Here is a 16,087-nt window from a genome sequence, read left to right on the forward strand (position 1 = left end):
AAAGATGAGGAATGCAACTAGACATGCTTGTTGTACTAGTTTGTACACTTAGATTGACATCCTTCCATATGTGCTTAATGCTTTAGAACTTGCTAAATGTAGGAGCCGCTTGTGATCTCTATGTTGCATGTTTTCAAAAGGTTCTAATAACGGCGCTTGTTCTTGTTAGAACATTATAGGGAAGTAATATAAGGTACTTATCTTGCTTCTAGCTTTGTAACTTGGTCAATCTCTTTCTCATGACTTAGTAACATAGGAAGAAAAATTGGAACTTGGATTGTGTTTAGTGGTGGATAATGAACTCCTAACTGCTCATCATCATATTCACAAACTTTATTTTAGATTCATCTTTTGTTCTTACTTTATTTTCGGTAGAATTAATCAACAATTTCCCCCCAATTGTGTTTTTCAATTTGTTTTATTACAGTTTCTAGTTTTCTTTATTTTGTAGGTTACATAAATTGAAGGTGAACCCTTGATCCTTGGCGTAGAACGATCCCTTACTTTCACTACTACAACTTGACAACAAAAAGGGTTTTAAATTGCATGCTATTTTTAGCATAGCACCAAGAGGCTCGGCCCAACTCTAGCCCAAATCAGAGAAAAGAGGGAAAGTGGGCTTAAACCCAAAAGCCCAACCCAACTCCCACAGCACACACTCTGTAAATCGGACCAGAGAGCACCGGAGCCCTTGTGAGCTCGCCAGAGCCGCTACTACGACAACGCAAATAGGCTCTGCCGTGACAGCACTTCCGGCGGTGGACCTCACTCTTCAGCCATGGGAAGAATTAGATCAGAACTTGGTTTGGGTGCGATCCAATCACCAAACGTAGCTGCCAAAATCGGTTTCGGCTCCAAACCCCGACCAAGGCTTCATTGCCAAAGCCGTTGCACTGATCTGAGCACCACCGTCGACCCACATCACTGCTGCAACTGCATGCACACAATGAAGGTCACCGTTCAAGGTTATATAACTCCAATCTAATACAAAAACCCGACGCTGACACCAAGCCCAACCACCGTGCGTCAAAGCACATCCGCCACCTCAAAGGGACGGATCTGCTCGCCTGCAAGAACCGACGTAGGAGGCGCCCTTTAACAGTCATAAACCCAGTCACCGCCACCTTGCTGCACGAAACCTAGGATTTCAGTACGAGTCTCCGCGAAAAGTGGAACAACTATTTTTTTTTTTGTCCTTTAGGCACTCCATTGAATAAATAGAGAAAAATAATAATTTTACACCTCATCTTTTCATAACTTTGTTTAGGCGTTACTCTTTAAATAATATTATATGATAAAAAATCAAAGTTTGAACAACATAGTTACTGTGAGAATTGGAAATGAATAATGCTATGATAAGCTACCTTTTTGGGTACCACATGCATTCCACCTTATGTGGCAGCTGATGTGGCACAAACACGTCAATGAAATACTGTGACAGTGTGACAAGTTGAATTTTTTGCCACATCAACTGCCACATAAGGTGAGATACAGGTGATACAGAACAAAATTGGTTTATCTAGCATTACTCATAGGAAATTGGGACAGGGAGGGGTTTTTTTTTCTTTCATTAATTCATGTTACATGAATCTTCTTTTCTCTTGCCAAAAAAATTATTGCATGCAACGTTTACTTATTATTTTTTCCTTTTCTTCTTCTTCTTCTTTTGAATCTGAGTGTAGACATGTAGGTAGCAGGCCCTAGTTTGCTACATCTCTTTAATGAGATCGATGAACTCTTGTTTGAATTTAGTGTTAACTTGTTCTCTTGACAACATAACGGAATACGACACTATGAGTAAGGAATTTATCGATACTCGAACCAAAGAAACTCTATAATCATGATTAAAGTCCACAGCCCAAATCTCTTGTAAGATTTGATAATAAATAACCCATGCCTAAATACTTCATTCACGTCTCATGGAAATCCAAGTGCTACCATTCTCTCCCCACAATTTCCGTGGTTTCCCACTCGTCTATGCTCTTTTCTTTGTGGAAGGCCAAAAAGAACTGCTGTCAGCTGTGACCCTTACTTTTGAATGCCATCTCTTTCTAAATGCATACGACTGGTCAAAATCTCGGCCACTTTCCCTTTAAACAAGTGAATGATGATAGTGAGTTGCAGAGTGATTGCACAATTGCCTCTAGCTAGAGGACAGAGGTTCTGCTACCTCTTTACCAATGGAACTTCCCTCTGCATTATTGGCGCGTAACATGTCATTGGGTCCTCTTTCTCATTTCTCTAACTTAGACCAGTCTTAGATTTTGATAAAGACAAAGTAAGAAAAAGATGTTTAGTGGGTTCATTGACCGGAAATCAAAAATGCTTCTTCGGCTGCATGGACCCAAAAGTACCGACTAATTGATGGACCACTCCACCATCCCTAGTTATATAAACATATACACACTGTTCACACAAGCTTTTATGACGACATGACTTGTCTTCTTTGCTCCCCTTGCCTTTCTTTTTCTCCACCCTTTTGTTTTTTAATATCCTCTGGTTGGTTTAGGAAAGCTCCCAAGAAGAATCCCACCGACGATTTCCTCTATAACTCAACAACTCTCCCTCTCTAGGTGGCTCTGAAATTTTTCTCAATGGGAAACTGCTTGTTTGGAGGTCTGGGAGAGGCAGGTGGAGTAGTCCAAGTGACGACGTCCAACGGCGGCATCATGGAGTTTTACACGCCCATTACAGTGAGCTCCATCACCGACGAGTTTCCGAGCCATGGTATTTTCAGAAGCCATGATCTCTTCTGGAAACCGCTCGCTAACAGCGAAGAACTTGTGGCAGGCCAATCATATTATTTGCTCCCACTCAACAGCCAAAGCGATCACTTGGGCAGTAGTAGTACTAGTACTGGGCAGATTGTGCGTCAAGGCCATGTCAGATCTAACAGCATACCCTTACCTACTTTGCTCGCCGGAGCACCGTACCGAATGTCGCTTGATTACCAGGGAATGGTGAAGAGGTCCTACACCGAAGCGTTTTCGAGGTACAACAATGTGAGCTTTTGGAAGGTGAAGCTGGTAATTAGCCCGGAACAGCTTTTGGAGATATTATCGCAGGAGGGTCGGACGCAGGAGTTGATTGAGAGCGTGAGAACGGTGGCAAAATGTGGGAGTGGTTCGGTCTCAGCTGCCGTGGGATTTTCGGATCAGTGGAGTCTTTCCAGTAGTAGTAGGAATGCTTCTTCTACTTCTAAGAAAGATTTTGGATTGGTAGACATTTAATAAGCAGGAGTTATAGCGTCTGATCTTTTTTTGAGTTTTGTCTAATTCGTCTTATATGAAATATATAGTGTGTCACTACTCAATTTACTCATAGTCTTGTATCCTAAGTTGTTAATGAGGATGTGCCATATTTGTAGCATAATATGATTGTGTGAAGCTTGCAGAAAGGATTAAGAGGTTGGTTAGTCTTCCAATTAAAAAGGATGCAGATGATCCAATGATCGTAGCTGTTTATATTTTTCAGGTCAGTCTTGCAGAACTATCTTTGCCAAATCAGATAGGTTGAAACTTGTTTACTCCGCTTTGATTTAGTTGAACTTTTTAGTTGAAACTTGTTTAGTCCTCTTTGAGTATACATGTTTCTAATTTTAGTAGACAGGATGATCGTACTTTTTTAATTTTTTAGAATCAACTCTATCCGTTCAGGTTGTGCTAGAGGCGTTTGGTCTGGTTCCATGCTAGTTTTGTGGCATTGAGATTTAAAACGTATCATCCACTTTGAGAGAAGTTTATTACAATATATAGGACAAAGCCCTAAACAGAATAGGAGACTTGGGAAAGAAATTGTCTGGGCTGGAGCCTTGAAATTCTTGGGGTATTTAGAAATCATCTTCCAAGAGATCTCTATTTGCAAACCCAAATAATCCTTCAATGATGGCCCAAATGAAAATTATGGCCATGGTAATGGGTTAAAATTCTATCATCAGCCTAATTTAAGGATCAATTCACAAAGCCCAAATTCCAGTTAAGACCTAGAACCCTTCAACGCATCAAATGCGATGTTGGAAAAACAGATTCTAATTTGCATTCGACAACTAGATCATCACTTCATCAGTACCTCCAGTTTTTAAAAGTTTCGTATTTTCAATTTGCATGGTTATATCAACCTCTCACCCAATTTAATCCCAACATATTTTTCACATTATTTGACCGCTTAAATTAACCACATGAGCTTGAATGAGTTCAATGTCATCTTAATATTGATTTAACCTCTGAGAAAGTCGGAATTAATTTTTCCTTTATAGACAGGACTCGTGTGTTTCGGCTTTATCATGATATTTTTTTTTTTGGTGAATGGCTTTATCATGATAGGCTACCTTATGGTGGCCTGGTGGGGAAATTAGCACGCATAGGCCAACATTTCAACAAAGGCAGCGCCACTTTAATTAAGGCTTAGTTTGGGATTGCTGTGCTGTGAGAGGAAGCACTTCCGGACTTGCTGTGAGAGGAAGCACTTCCGAACTTGCTGTGAGAGGAAGCAGCTGAGGTGTTTGGTAAACTGTTTTTAAAAGTGCTGTGAGAACGAAAAGCAATTTATAGGTGTTTGGTAAGTTGCAAGGCAAAAGTGCTTTGACTGGGTATAATTACTAAAATGGGCATACATGCTAAGATATGCTACTAAAATACATAATTTTGTTTTTTGATTATGTAACTATACCAAATAAAAAAATTTCTCATGTATTATTCTTGTACCCTTGGTTGGACCGAATAAAAGATTTACTTTTAACTCTTCAATATGCATATTATGTTTTACTATTACACAAAATAAGTCAAGAATATTTGGATTAATTTCCCGACCATAGTTCAACGGGAACCATTACACAAAATAAATTAAAGTCACTTGAAATTTGCAACTAAATGCTAAGTAGATGCATTCATTAGACTTTGTGCAATTGCATTTCTTAACACCTCCATTTCTTGTCTTCCCGGACCATCTCCATCATGTTCATTATCCTCCATCTCTTCACTACTCGGTTCCCTGCGCCGCTCATGTCAGTGGGGTTTTCGCCGGATTGTATGACTAGGCTGGATTAATACAAACAAGAGAAAAGGCTGGATTAATACAAACAAGAGAAAAGGCTGGATTAATACAGAGCTTTAACAGGGATACTATTATGTTTGTTAAGTCCATTTCCTTTTTTATCTACAGAAGCAAACAAAAAGGTCCATACTCATACACTCAGTAAGGTAAACCAATAAGAATCACCAAAAACCAAATTGACCCAAACTATGCAGAGAAACTGAAGCATTATTTGCAGGTCAATTTAGTAACATTTCAATTCTCACTTCCATTTCAAGACCAAAAAAATGTAGGGTGTTGGTTTATGAGGTAAACAATAAAGAAAGTTGATTGGTAATGACTACTTTTCAGGTTTCATACTTTGAGAACAAATCCCTGACTTTCAACTCTAATAAATCTTCAATAATAGTTATTCCAAATTGTTGAACTGATCCAAAATGGTTTAATCTGATCATGACATCCATTGAACACCCCAAATCACATTAAAAAAGAACAACTTCAGTTCTGCATTATGAACCTTGTTTGATACCTCCCTCAACTGCCCAGTTTTCCAAATTCTTAACTTTCATGCTGTATTTCTAAAATCAAGTCATGATTTACAGTTTGATGAAAAACAGTAGTAGAACAGAAAATACCAACAGATGTAAGCCGACAGCTATCATCCTGATAACGGATTGGGACAAAGGCAAGTTTTTTGCTTCATTGCTAACAAGCATCACATGTTTATCATTGTTGAATGAAGGCTATCTATGGCTACATTAATTTCTACATATTCACTTCCCCTGCCATAAGATTGCACATCAGTCATCTAGTTTTCAGTTTTGGGTGAACAAGCAAGTATACCAAACATACAAACTAAACACGAATTTCCAAACAACATGAATTCACAACTGAAGGAACACAACCAGACTAGAGACCTGAAATTAATTAATTGCAACTTAGAATTGCCTTCCATTAATTCATGGTCAAGAACTTAATTATGTACTAATAAATTAACCACAATATTAACACACAGAAAATGGCAAAGGCTATAACATTCCCGTACGTAAATTGTAAATGATATATGTAGTCAGCATCATTCTATACCAAGTAGTATTTGTTTTAGAAATTCTTGTTCTAGGATACAAAAAAAAAAAATTAAGATTAGGAAATTCATCAAACCTCTTCGACCAGATGCTGGGAGGAGGAAAAACAAGGAAGATGTGGAGAGTGTTCTGATGAGGAGCTTACCAGGTACGAAAGGAGGTTGAAGAAGCTGGGGTCCGGGAATGCTTTGGGTTTGGGGCGTGTGGGGGAGGAGCGACGGAATCGGGTTTTGAAGACACAGGAGAGATCGATCGATGGGAAGAGAGAAGCTTCAGTTTTGAGCTTTGACGGCAGAGAGAAGCTTTAATTTTGAGCTTTGACGGCAGAGGAGAGATCGATCGATGGGAAGAGAGAAGCGACGGAATCGGGTTTTGAAGACAGAGGAGAGATCGATCGATGGGAAGAGAGAAGCGACGGAATCGGGTTTTGAAGACACATGAGAGATCGATCGATGGGAAGAGAGAAGCAGATGCAATGAGCTTTGACGGCAGAGGAGGCTGGGAAGAGAGAACCCGAATGCATAACAAAAACTTATCTGGGTCAAAGGTAAGTCATAGAAAAGATGAGGACATAATAGGAAAAAAGAGTAAATTTCATTTAATGAATCCCTATTCACTCCGTGTTTCCACAGAAGCAGCTTCCCAAAGCTGGTACTTGGCTGCTTCTCAATTTCAGCTTCTAGGAGAATCAATTCGGACCAAAAGCTGCTTCTAGACAATTTACCAAACAGCATAGCATAAGCCCAAAAGCAGAAGCAGGTTCAAAAGCAGCTCCAAAATCAATCCCAAACTAAGCCTAAACCAATTAGAATGAAGTTAAAACCTAACCATGCATTTTACTTATGTATAAGCCCCATCTAAAGTGCAAATATTGTAGAAAATGACGTGATAACTAAAGGACCAGAGAGAAAAAGGATGACAATTCACAAATTGCAAACAAAAGAAGCTGGGGTACTTCGATTTGGTCCCAGAGAAGCTATGGATCCTTCTATATATTTCTCATAGAAGTCGAATCATGTTTCGATCAAGTATTGCAACTTTATAATCTTACTTTTGTTCCTGAATTATTTTTCAAAAAGTTCATCCATTAATATTTTCCGGATCTTTGCGGCTGTTCACCTTTTTTTTTTTCTTCTTCTTCTTTTTGCATAAAAAATCAGTCACTTCAGATAACAACTTTAATTTGCTGATAATTGGAAAGCAAGAGGTTGATAACTTCATATCATTAACTTGGTGATAAAGCCTTAATATATATATATATATATCTTATCCAGAACGGAGCTCCGCTTTGAAATTAAAGTGCGCATTTAAAGTTTAGGGTCATTTTTCGGTCGCATATCCACATCTCGACCGTTCAGTTTTTAGGTACTAACGTATAGATCATCTCTAAAAAATTTCAGCCAAATTGATGATTGTTAAGGTATCTAACTCGCTTAAACCAATGGACGAACTGAATCTGTCCAACCTGAACCGTACTAGCTTTAAGGCAGTTATCAGTGCCTTAACGATCACAGATTAGACTGAAAATTTGCAAAGATGATCTATACATTAGTACCTAAAAAATTGAACAGTCGATATGTAGATATGCGACCGAAAAGTGACCCTAAACTCTAAATGCGCACTTTAATTTTAAAGCGGAGCTCCACTTTGGATAGGAAATATATATACAGGGCCCTTCTAGTGAGGGATAAGGCATTAGACCAACTTTTCGATCATATTTTGTCATCTCAACCGTTCAGTTTTTAGGTCCTAATGTGTAGATCACTTCTGCAAATTTTCAGCCAAATTGATTATCATTCAGGCATTCAAAACGGCGATTTAAAATTATAAGTATGAACGGTTCAGGTTTGACAGATTTGATTCGTCCATTGATTTAATCTAATTTGATACCTTAACGATCACCGATTTGGCTGAAAATTTGCAGAAATGATCAACACATTAGGACCTAAAAACTGAACGGTTAAGATGCCGAAATGTAAAAAAAAAAAAGTTGGTCTAATGCCTTGTCCCTAAAAAAGACCAAAAAATGAGATCTCTCACTAGAAGGGCCCATATATATATATATAGCAAAGGCCATCCTGTAAAGAATAGAACTACCTAGGTGCTAGAAAAGCAATAATTTAAAACCATTCGATCGAGTTTCCATTCAATGGGGAGCAAAATATATAAAGTAAAATATCATTGCATGCAAGTGATGCAACTTCAACAATAAGCACGAGAATCATAAAGGTCTTGTTCCCCCTATACATGTTTCTCCTACTAATAAGTTGAAATGCCATTGTCAAGATATGTGTTCCTGACTTCCTGCAACATTTTGGTTCAAAGTTCAAACAATTTTTAGGTTCACACTCTAGGCGAGTGGGCGAACTTGTTCATTCACATTTACGAGAATTGTTTTTATGATTTCAACTTTTATAGTCTAAACAGTTCATTGTTAAAATCGTAAAACATAAAATTAAAATAATCTCTACACAAATATCAATCAATTCTAATATTGACCACCAAATTGTATTGTATCGAGAAAAAAAAATTGTATCAATTAAGCAAATGGACGGTTCATCTTGAATCTTGATAATCCAAGAACTGTGCGTTTATTTGCTATAATTCAATAGTTAAATTTCTTCCAAATATAAAGAATAATTTATCAAATAAGCAATTCAAGCCCAATACCATTTAGTTTAGTAGCATAAGTGGAAAGTCATAAGTTCGACTCACGAAAAACTAATTGTTATAACTATGAGTTGTTGATGTGAATAAAAAAAAAAAAACACTTCAAAGTATGAAACGCGGCGTATGTGAATTGCAGAAAGAATTCACAGCCTGATAAAATGCACCAAAACAAAATATGCATAGTACATTTTCACCTTTTCATGTTTGCTAAAAGTTAATTATCTTCCCTTCTATTTGAGAGAAACATCGTATAGTTGAATATATTTCAATAGTTGGGTTTTCTATGCCGATAACATGTTTTTATTATCAAATATATTCTACATCCAATTTGGGTGAAGAAAATGGGAGCAAACAAGGAATCGTGAAAGTTACAAACATTGACTAAAAATTTTCATTCACATATATCAACATGAAATTTGATGCAATCTTAACCACGTGAAATACCTTTCACATGAATTTAGTCAATATGAAATTTGTTGAGAGGGAGTCCAAACCAAAATCTTGTTGAGAATATATATATTCCACATGAGTAAAATGAGACATTGTTTATGAGTTTATAAGGGTTTGAGTGACTCCATCCATTGCCAATTGGTTTTGGATGTGAACCTCATATTACTTTATCACGGTATCAGAGCCAGATTACCACTTGTGCATACCTCACGGCCACACGGGCTCCACGTCACCCAAAGTTGTTCACGTGTATGGCTTGAAAATTCGCCACACATGCGGGGGCGTGTTGAGAATATATACATCTCACATGAGTAAAATGAGACATTGTTTATGAGTTTATAAAAGTTTGGGTCATTTCATCCATTGCCAATTGGTTTTAGATGTGAATCTCAGATTATTTTATCAAACCTCTCAAAACAAACTAACAATGAAACAAAATCATGTTATTAATTAGAACTCATGATTCATATGTTTGATCGCTAAAAACCAATCTAGCTGTACTTATCTCTATATTATAATTAATCTCAATCATCATGTGTAAATTGAAGGAAATCATTCACTAATAATTACATGCCCCATGAGATCGATGTCACAACTTGTGTTATTAAAGCTGCTTTAGAAGATTCCCCTGAGGTTAAATCACTAGCTGTTTGATTAAATTCAGAAGCTTCAAGATATTTACCCATCTTCTTGTTAATTAACACGTTTTGATTAACCCGATCTTTATGTTTGATTTAGTTCAGACGCCTCGCAGGCTTGCTTATATATGATTCCAAAGTGCAAAGTTAGAAAACTCACCAATTCATTTTGTGTTCAAATACTGCAGATATATGCAGTATATATGAAGGTGGAGAAAATTTTAATTGGGTTAAATTCAGTTTCTCACTTTGCCTCCTCTAATTTTAGGCTAAATATCAGTTTAGTTCCTAATATATATATTTTTTTTTAATCACGATCATTCTTGCACTTCTAATTTTCATCACTCACATCCAATTGTGACGTCACAAGATGACTTGACACTAACATGAGGACCAACTTTTTTAGACTTTGACTCTCCAAGAAGGACAAAATGGACATCTCTCCTTCCTGATGAACTTCTCATTCTCCAATCCTTCCGGCTGCTCCACCTCTCTCTTCAAAACCCTAAATCCACCCTCATTTAAAACTCAACATCACAATCCAATTCAATTAAATTTTCAAAACAATTCAATCAAAAATTCATTACTTCAATTTCTCTAATACTGAGTTCACTGGTATTGTGAATTGCTCATCCCTCTCTCTGATGTCGACGACAATGTACTCAGGCGACGACACCATGTCAAGCTCAGAAGAAGGGTTCGACACCTGCTCTTCCGCCACAATAACCAGCTCATCGTCATCTTTCACTTCACCATTGCCTCTGACCATCCCCATTGGGTTGTTATCATTCAACACAATCTGCAAATCATCCGCACTATCATCACTATCCCAACCCTCATCCCCGCCATCCCTTGTCGAACCTTCAAGGTTGTTCCGGGTGATGAAATTGGTAGTGCATGGATGATTGTGATTAAAAAAAAAAATTATCAAGAACCAAACTAATGTTTGACCCAAAGTTGGAGGAGGCAAACTGAATTTAGTTCATAATTTAATTTGTAATGTAGAAAAAATACAATGACTAAATTCAGTTTGCCTCCTCCAACTTTGGGTCAAACATCAATTTAGTCAATAATCATTTTTTTTTAATCACGATCATTTTGACACTTCCAATTTTCATCACCCGCGTCCAAATTTTAAAATTGTCTTCATTTGTGATGTCACAAGCTGTCTTGGCACTGGTATGAGGGCCCACTTTTCATACTTTGGCCCTCAGTTTGGACAAAATGTCCAAACTACCCCTTGTTACCCCATATTCTTCCTCTTCCTTTGATTTTGCTCTATCCACTTCGACCTTCTTTGCCTTCTCCGTTCTACCCAAAATTGCTTCCAACCTACGCTTCGGCCTTTGCTTCATCTTTTCCAACTCCATCTCTCCCCCTAACGTCATCGCCAACCAGTACTTCGACCTCTTCACCAACGCCACTTTTCCTATCATAGTGCCGTTACTCGCCATCGAACTCAACAGGGGCGAAATCCCGAGTTTAATGACCTGGACGGAAATCACATTGGAATCGACCTTAACAAAACATCGAATCGGCATTCACGAGATTCGCCGGTTATTACAATTCCTCCTCATCGAATATGCATAAAGTACCAGAACAATTTCTCAATATGCAACCAGAACAATTTCTAAAATCCAATCCAACTTATCTGCATAAAGCACCAAAAATTCAGCTTCAAATCCAATTTTAGCTTATACCCAACTCTTGTTTCTTCTCTAAATCGACTAAAGGTTGATCCTTTTTCAATCGAGGTTTCAAATTCAAAGCGCACCTAATTCATATTAGATTACAATCCTTAAAATTCAGTTCGGATCAGCGACATGTTGTGCTCGTCTTCGTCGAGGTCGGAGAAGGACGATGAGAGTACCGACTCTTACATAAAAGGAGGATAATATGCCAGAATTTTGAGAAGGAGAAGAAATCAGAGGAGGACGAAGGACCTCTCGCTTCCATTGGAGAGTGTCAGAATTTTAAGAAGCAGAAGGAATCAGAGTAGGAAAAGGGTCGGAAGAAAGGGAAGAGGACGAAAAGGATGCGGCCTGAAATTGATGGAATCAGGGAGTTTTATCAGTGTGAGTTTATGAGATCTGAAAGTGGAGTCAAGGAAGAAAGAAAAAGAAATAAAATTTTGTAACAAGGGGTAGTTTGGACATTTCGTCTAAACTGAAAGTCAAAGACTAAAAAGTGGGCCCTCATGTTGGTGTCAAGTCAGCTTGTTACGTCACAAATGGAGGCAATTTTAAAACTTGAAAATGGGCTGATGAAAATTAGAAATGCAATAGAGAAATTTTATTCACACACCTCTAAATACTAAATACACATCCTTTTTTCATACACCCACAATCACATTTTATGGGTAAATTAAATTACCAAAAGAGATATTTATATTAACAATAAAGAAACATCGTTGGAATTAAGAAACATCTGCAATTTTTTTTTTTCATTTTCAGGTCTACCGCAGATGGATATCATGAAATGATTCTCAATTAATTTAGTATGCATGGGATCGAGCCTTCCTATCAATCTAGTTTCAAAAATGTATTAACTGTCCAGATGATATGGACAAATAAGAGCAAGTGAAAACTGCTGAAAATTTCCTCAAGAACTCCTGTGATGCATATGTTGTCTTGTTTCGCTCCAATTTCATCATCAGTAGTTCACAAATCTCAACAATTGGCATATGAGTATTGTCTTGGTCAAGTCATCAATGACAAGCAATTCCCTATTGGCATCTGAGTATGTTCAATCCAACAAGTGAAAAGCAATTAAAAAATTCTTTGGGTGCCGTTGTATTAATTTAGTGATGACCATGTGATTTAGTGAAACTCTCACGTTGAGCCATTGATGAATTGATGCTGAGTCTTCTAGTGTAATATGCCCATCGTTTTTTTTTTCTTCAACTGCAGCAATGCAATAGGTAGTCTTTCTTGTATACAAAAAAAAATAAAAAAACAAAAGGTAGTCTCTTACCCGATATTTATCTCAATTTTATTTAGCAAAAAAAAAAAAAAAAAAGATAAGTATTTAGTGAATACACCATATGTGAGTGAGGATAGTTTAGGAAATTTGGGGCTAGTATTCTCTCAAGTCCCAATTAAGAATTAGCTAAAGGCTAGTATTCTGGACGTAACCCAAAATGTGATCGATTTCAGCTCATTGCAGTAACCTCCAGGATTCTTCGCACCAGGATAATATCAAAACCCTTGTGCCCCGGCTCTTGATCAAATAATGCTGCCCGCCTTATGGTTCACAACTAAATTTGAGCCATGCGACGATACACGGATTCATATTATAGGGGTTTTGTCCATTTACCCCATTTTTAGAGATTTTTTTTCCCACTTATCCCATTAAGTTTTTTTAATTCCCTCTTACCCAAAACACTCTAAGGAGGTATTCCCTAATACCCCATTAAGATTTTTTTTAAAAAAAAATTTAATACCATTTTACCCTCACCCCTTTGTTACTTAAAGAGAGAGAGAGAGAGAGAGACAAAATGGAAGAGAGAGAAAGCATGGGAGACTTCGCCGGAGCCCGGTCACCGGCCGCCGGAATCCGGTCACCGGCTGCCGCCCACCGGAATTTGCTGAAAATCTCACCGGAAATTTTTTTTGCCCCCTAATAGACGACTATCAGCCATGTATTGCCCCCCAATAGAAGCCTATTGCCCCCAATAGGACTTTCAGTTGCCAGAATGAGAACTAATATTCCTAAAATTAGATAAATAAAACTTTGATTAAGCAAAAAAACGAGTAGATTATACCAATTCAAATGTCTATTGCTCCCCAATAGACGTATATTGCCCCCCAATAGACGTCTATTGGGGAGCAATAGAATAGGACTAATTTCAGTTTACCCCCCTGAGGTTAGGGGTCGTCATCATGTTAGTCCCTCTAGTTTCAATTTAATCATGTTAGTCCCTGTACTCTCAAATTTCATCATCCGTGTCCAATTTCTACTATTCCGTCCAATTTGGACCGTTAAGTCTGACTTTTGAGGGCTAAAATGGTCATTTCAAGACTAAAAAAAAAACTAAAAAAAAAAAGATTTTTTTTTTTTTTGCATTTTATTTTCTGTTTTTTTTTTTTTTTCTTGTTTTTCTTTTCTTTTTCTTCGCTTATTATTATTATTATTTTTTTATAATTTTGTCTTCAACCTATACACCACAAGTTATAATAGGTTTATAAAAACAAAAAAAAAATACTCTAGGTGGTTAAAAAGCCGCTCGCTGGTCTACGATATTTGTGATATATCTCCGATAAAGCGAAAAATTTTAGGATATATATGTAAAATATATTTATAAAATATAATAGGTTTATAAAGTGAAGAATAATAGGATATATCCCCAACAAAGTGAAGAAATATCTGTAAAATATGATTAAAAAAATAAATACAGATATTTCTTAAATATGATTAAAAAAATAAATACAGATATTTCTTCACTTTAATTGGGATATATCCTAAAATTCTTCGCTTTATCGGAGATATACCACAAGTTATAATAGGTTTATAAAAACAAAAACAAAAAATACTCTAGGTGTTTCTTTTTTATTTTTTATTTTTATAATTTTTTTCTTCAACCTATACACCACAAGTTATAATAGGTTTATAAAAAAAAAAAATACTCTAGGTGGTTAAAAAGTCGCTCGCTGGTCTACGATATTTGTGATATATCTCCGATAAAGTGAAAAATTTTAGGATATATTTGTAAAATATATCTATAAAATATAATAGGTTTATAAAGTGAAGAATAATGGGATATATCCCCAATAAAGTGAAGAAATATTTGTAAAATATGATTAAAAAAATAAATACAGATATTTCTTCACTTTATTGGGGATATATCCTAAAATTCTTCGCTCGCTGGTCTACGATATTTGTGGAACATCTCCGATAAAGCGAAGAATTTTAGGATATATCCCCAATAAAGTGAAGAAATATCTGTATTTATTTTTTTAATCATATTTTATAGATATTTCTTCACTTTATTGAGGATATATCCTATTATTCTTCACTTTATAAACCTATTATATTTTATAAATATATTTTACAGATATATCCTAAAATTTTTCGCTTTATCGGAGATATATCACAAATATCGTAGACCAGCGAGCGGCTTTTTAACCACCTAGAGTATTTTTGTTTTTGTTTTTATAAACCTATTATAACTTGTGGTGTATAGGTTGAAGACAAAATTATAAAAAAATAATAATAATAATAAGCGAAGAAAAAGAAAAAAAAAACAAGAAAATAAAAAAAATGCAAAAAAAAAAAACAGAAAAAAAATGCAAAAAAAAAAAAAAACGAAAAAAAGAAATTTTTTATTTTTTTTTAGTTTTTTTTTTATGTCTTGAAATGACCATTTTAGCCCTCAAAAGTCAGACTTAACGGTCCAAATTGGACGGAATAGTAGAAATTGGACACGGATGATGAAATTTGAAAGTACAGGGACTAACATGATTAAATTGAAACTAGAGGGACTAACATGATGACGACCCCTAACCTCAGGGGGGTAAACTGAAATTAGTCCAATAGAATATTATTTTTCCTGTTTTCTTTCCTTTCGGGCCTTCTGTTGCAAAACAGAAGTAGCACCATTTTGATTTGCCCCCAATACAACTTTTTTTTCTTTCTTTTTTTTCCTTTCCTTCTCAGATTTCTTCCCACAGTTTACAAAAAAAAAATATATGATTTGGGCACCCAGAAAATGCTCTGGGCACCCAAGACCAATGCACCCTCAGGCAACAAACCTGCCGGCGTCGGACTTGGTGAGCTACTGCTCGATGAGAACATCGCCGGCGACTCTGACGGAGTTTCAGAAGAAGGAATGCTCGAGGAAGATGCTTTGGGCCCCCAATCATCTTTCTTCTCTGCCACAACCTGCGTCGAGCACTGGAGGATACGCGACGTTGAGGATGTCAGTCGATTCGAGGCGGCGCCGTTTCAAGACTGAGTTTGACCGGTGATGTAGCTCGATTTAAACCGGAGTCTGAGTCAACTGCTCCTGTTAATGTCAAACTCTTTGGTGGCTGCAACTTCCGGCGGTGAAGTCAATTTTTGTCTGAAGGATGGTCTGAAAGCAGCGAAGCTGGATGCAGGAGGCACTTAGACTGGCCGGAGATCTGGGATCGTGTTCTGATCCAATCGGGGTCTGGGCGTAGTGAAGGTCCGGCGGGGTCTAGGTGCAGTGAAGGTCCGGCGGTGCTGCGTTCT

The 16,087-nt window shown here is 36.9% G+C and overlaps 1 protein-coding gene and 1 long non-coding RNA gene across 2 annotated transcripts; one reads left to right on the forward strand and one right to left on the reverse strand.

The window, feature by feature from the left end:
* Positions 1 to 2,462: 2,462 nt before the first annotated feature.
* LOC133745713 (uncharacterized) lies at positions 2,463 to 3,382 on the forward strand. The gene has a single exon (XM_062173832.1). It carries the CDS (start codon positions 2,595 to 2,597, stop codon positions 3,228 to 3,230), a length of 636 nt encoding a protein of 211 aa, XP_062029816.1. The 5' UTR covers positions 2,463 to 2,594; the 3' UTR covers positions 3,231 to 3,382.
* A 1,327-nt stretch (positions 3,383 to 4,709) lies between these two features.
* Positions 4,710 to 6,913, reverse strand: LOC133743764 (uncharacterized). The gene is made up of 2 exons (XR_009863256.1): positions 6,262 to 6,913; positions 4,710 to 5,036 (listed from the first exon to the last, which is right to left on the reverse strand). It is a non-coding gene; the product is annotated as an uncharacterized LOC133743764 (long non-coding RNA).
* Between the last annotated feature and the right edge of the window lie 9,174 nt (positions 6,914 to 16,087).

The sequence above is a fragment of the Rosa rugosa genome, chromosome 4 (genome assembly GCF_958449725.1).
Source record: "Rosa rugosa chromosome 4, drRosRugo1.1, whole genome shotgun sequence".
NCBI classification, from domain to species: domain Eukaryota; kingdom Viridiplantae; phylum Streptophyta; class Magnoliopsida; order Rosales; family Rosaceae; genus Rosa; species Rosa rugosa.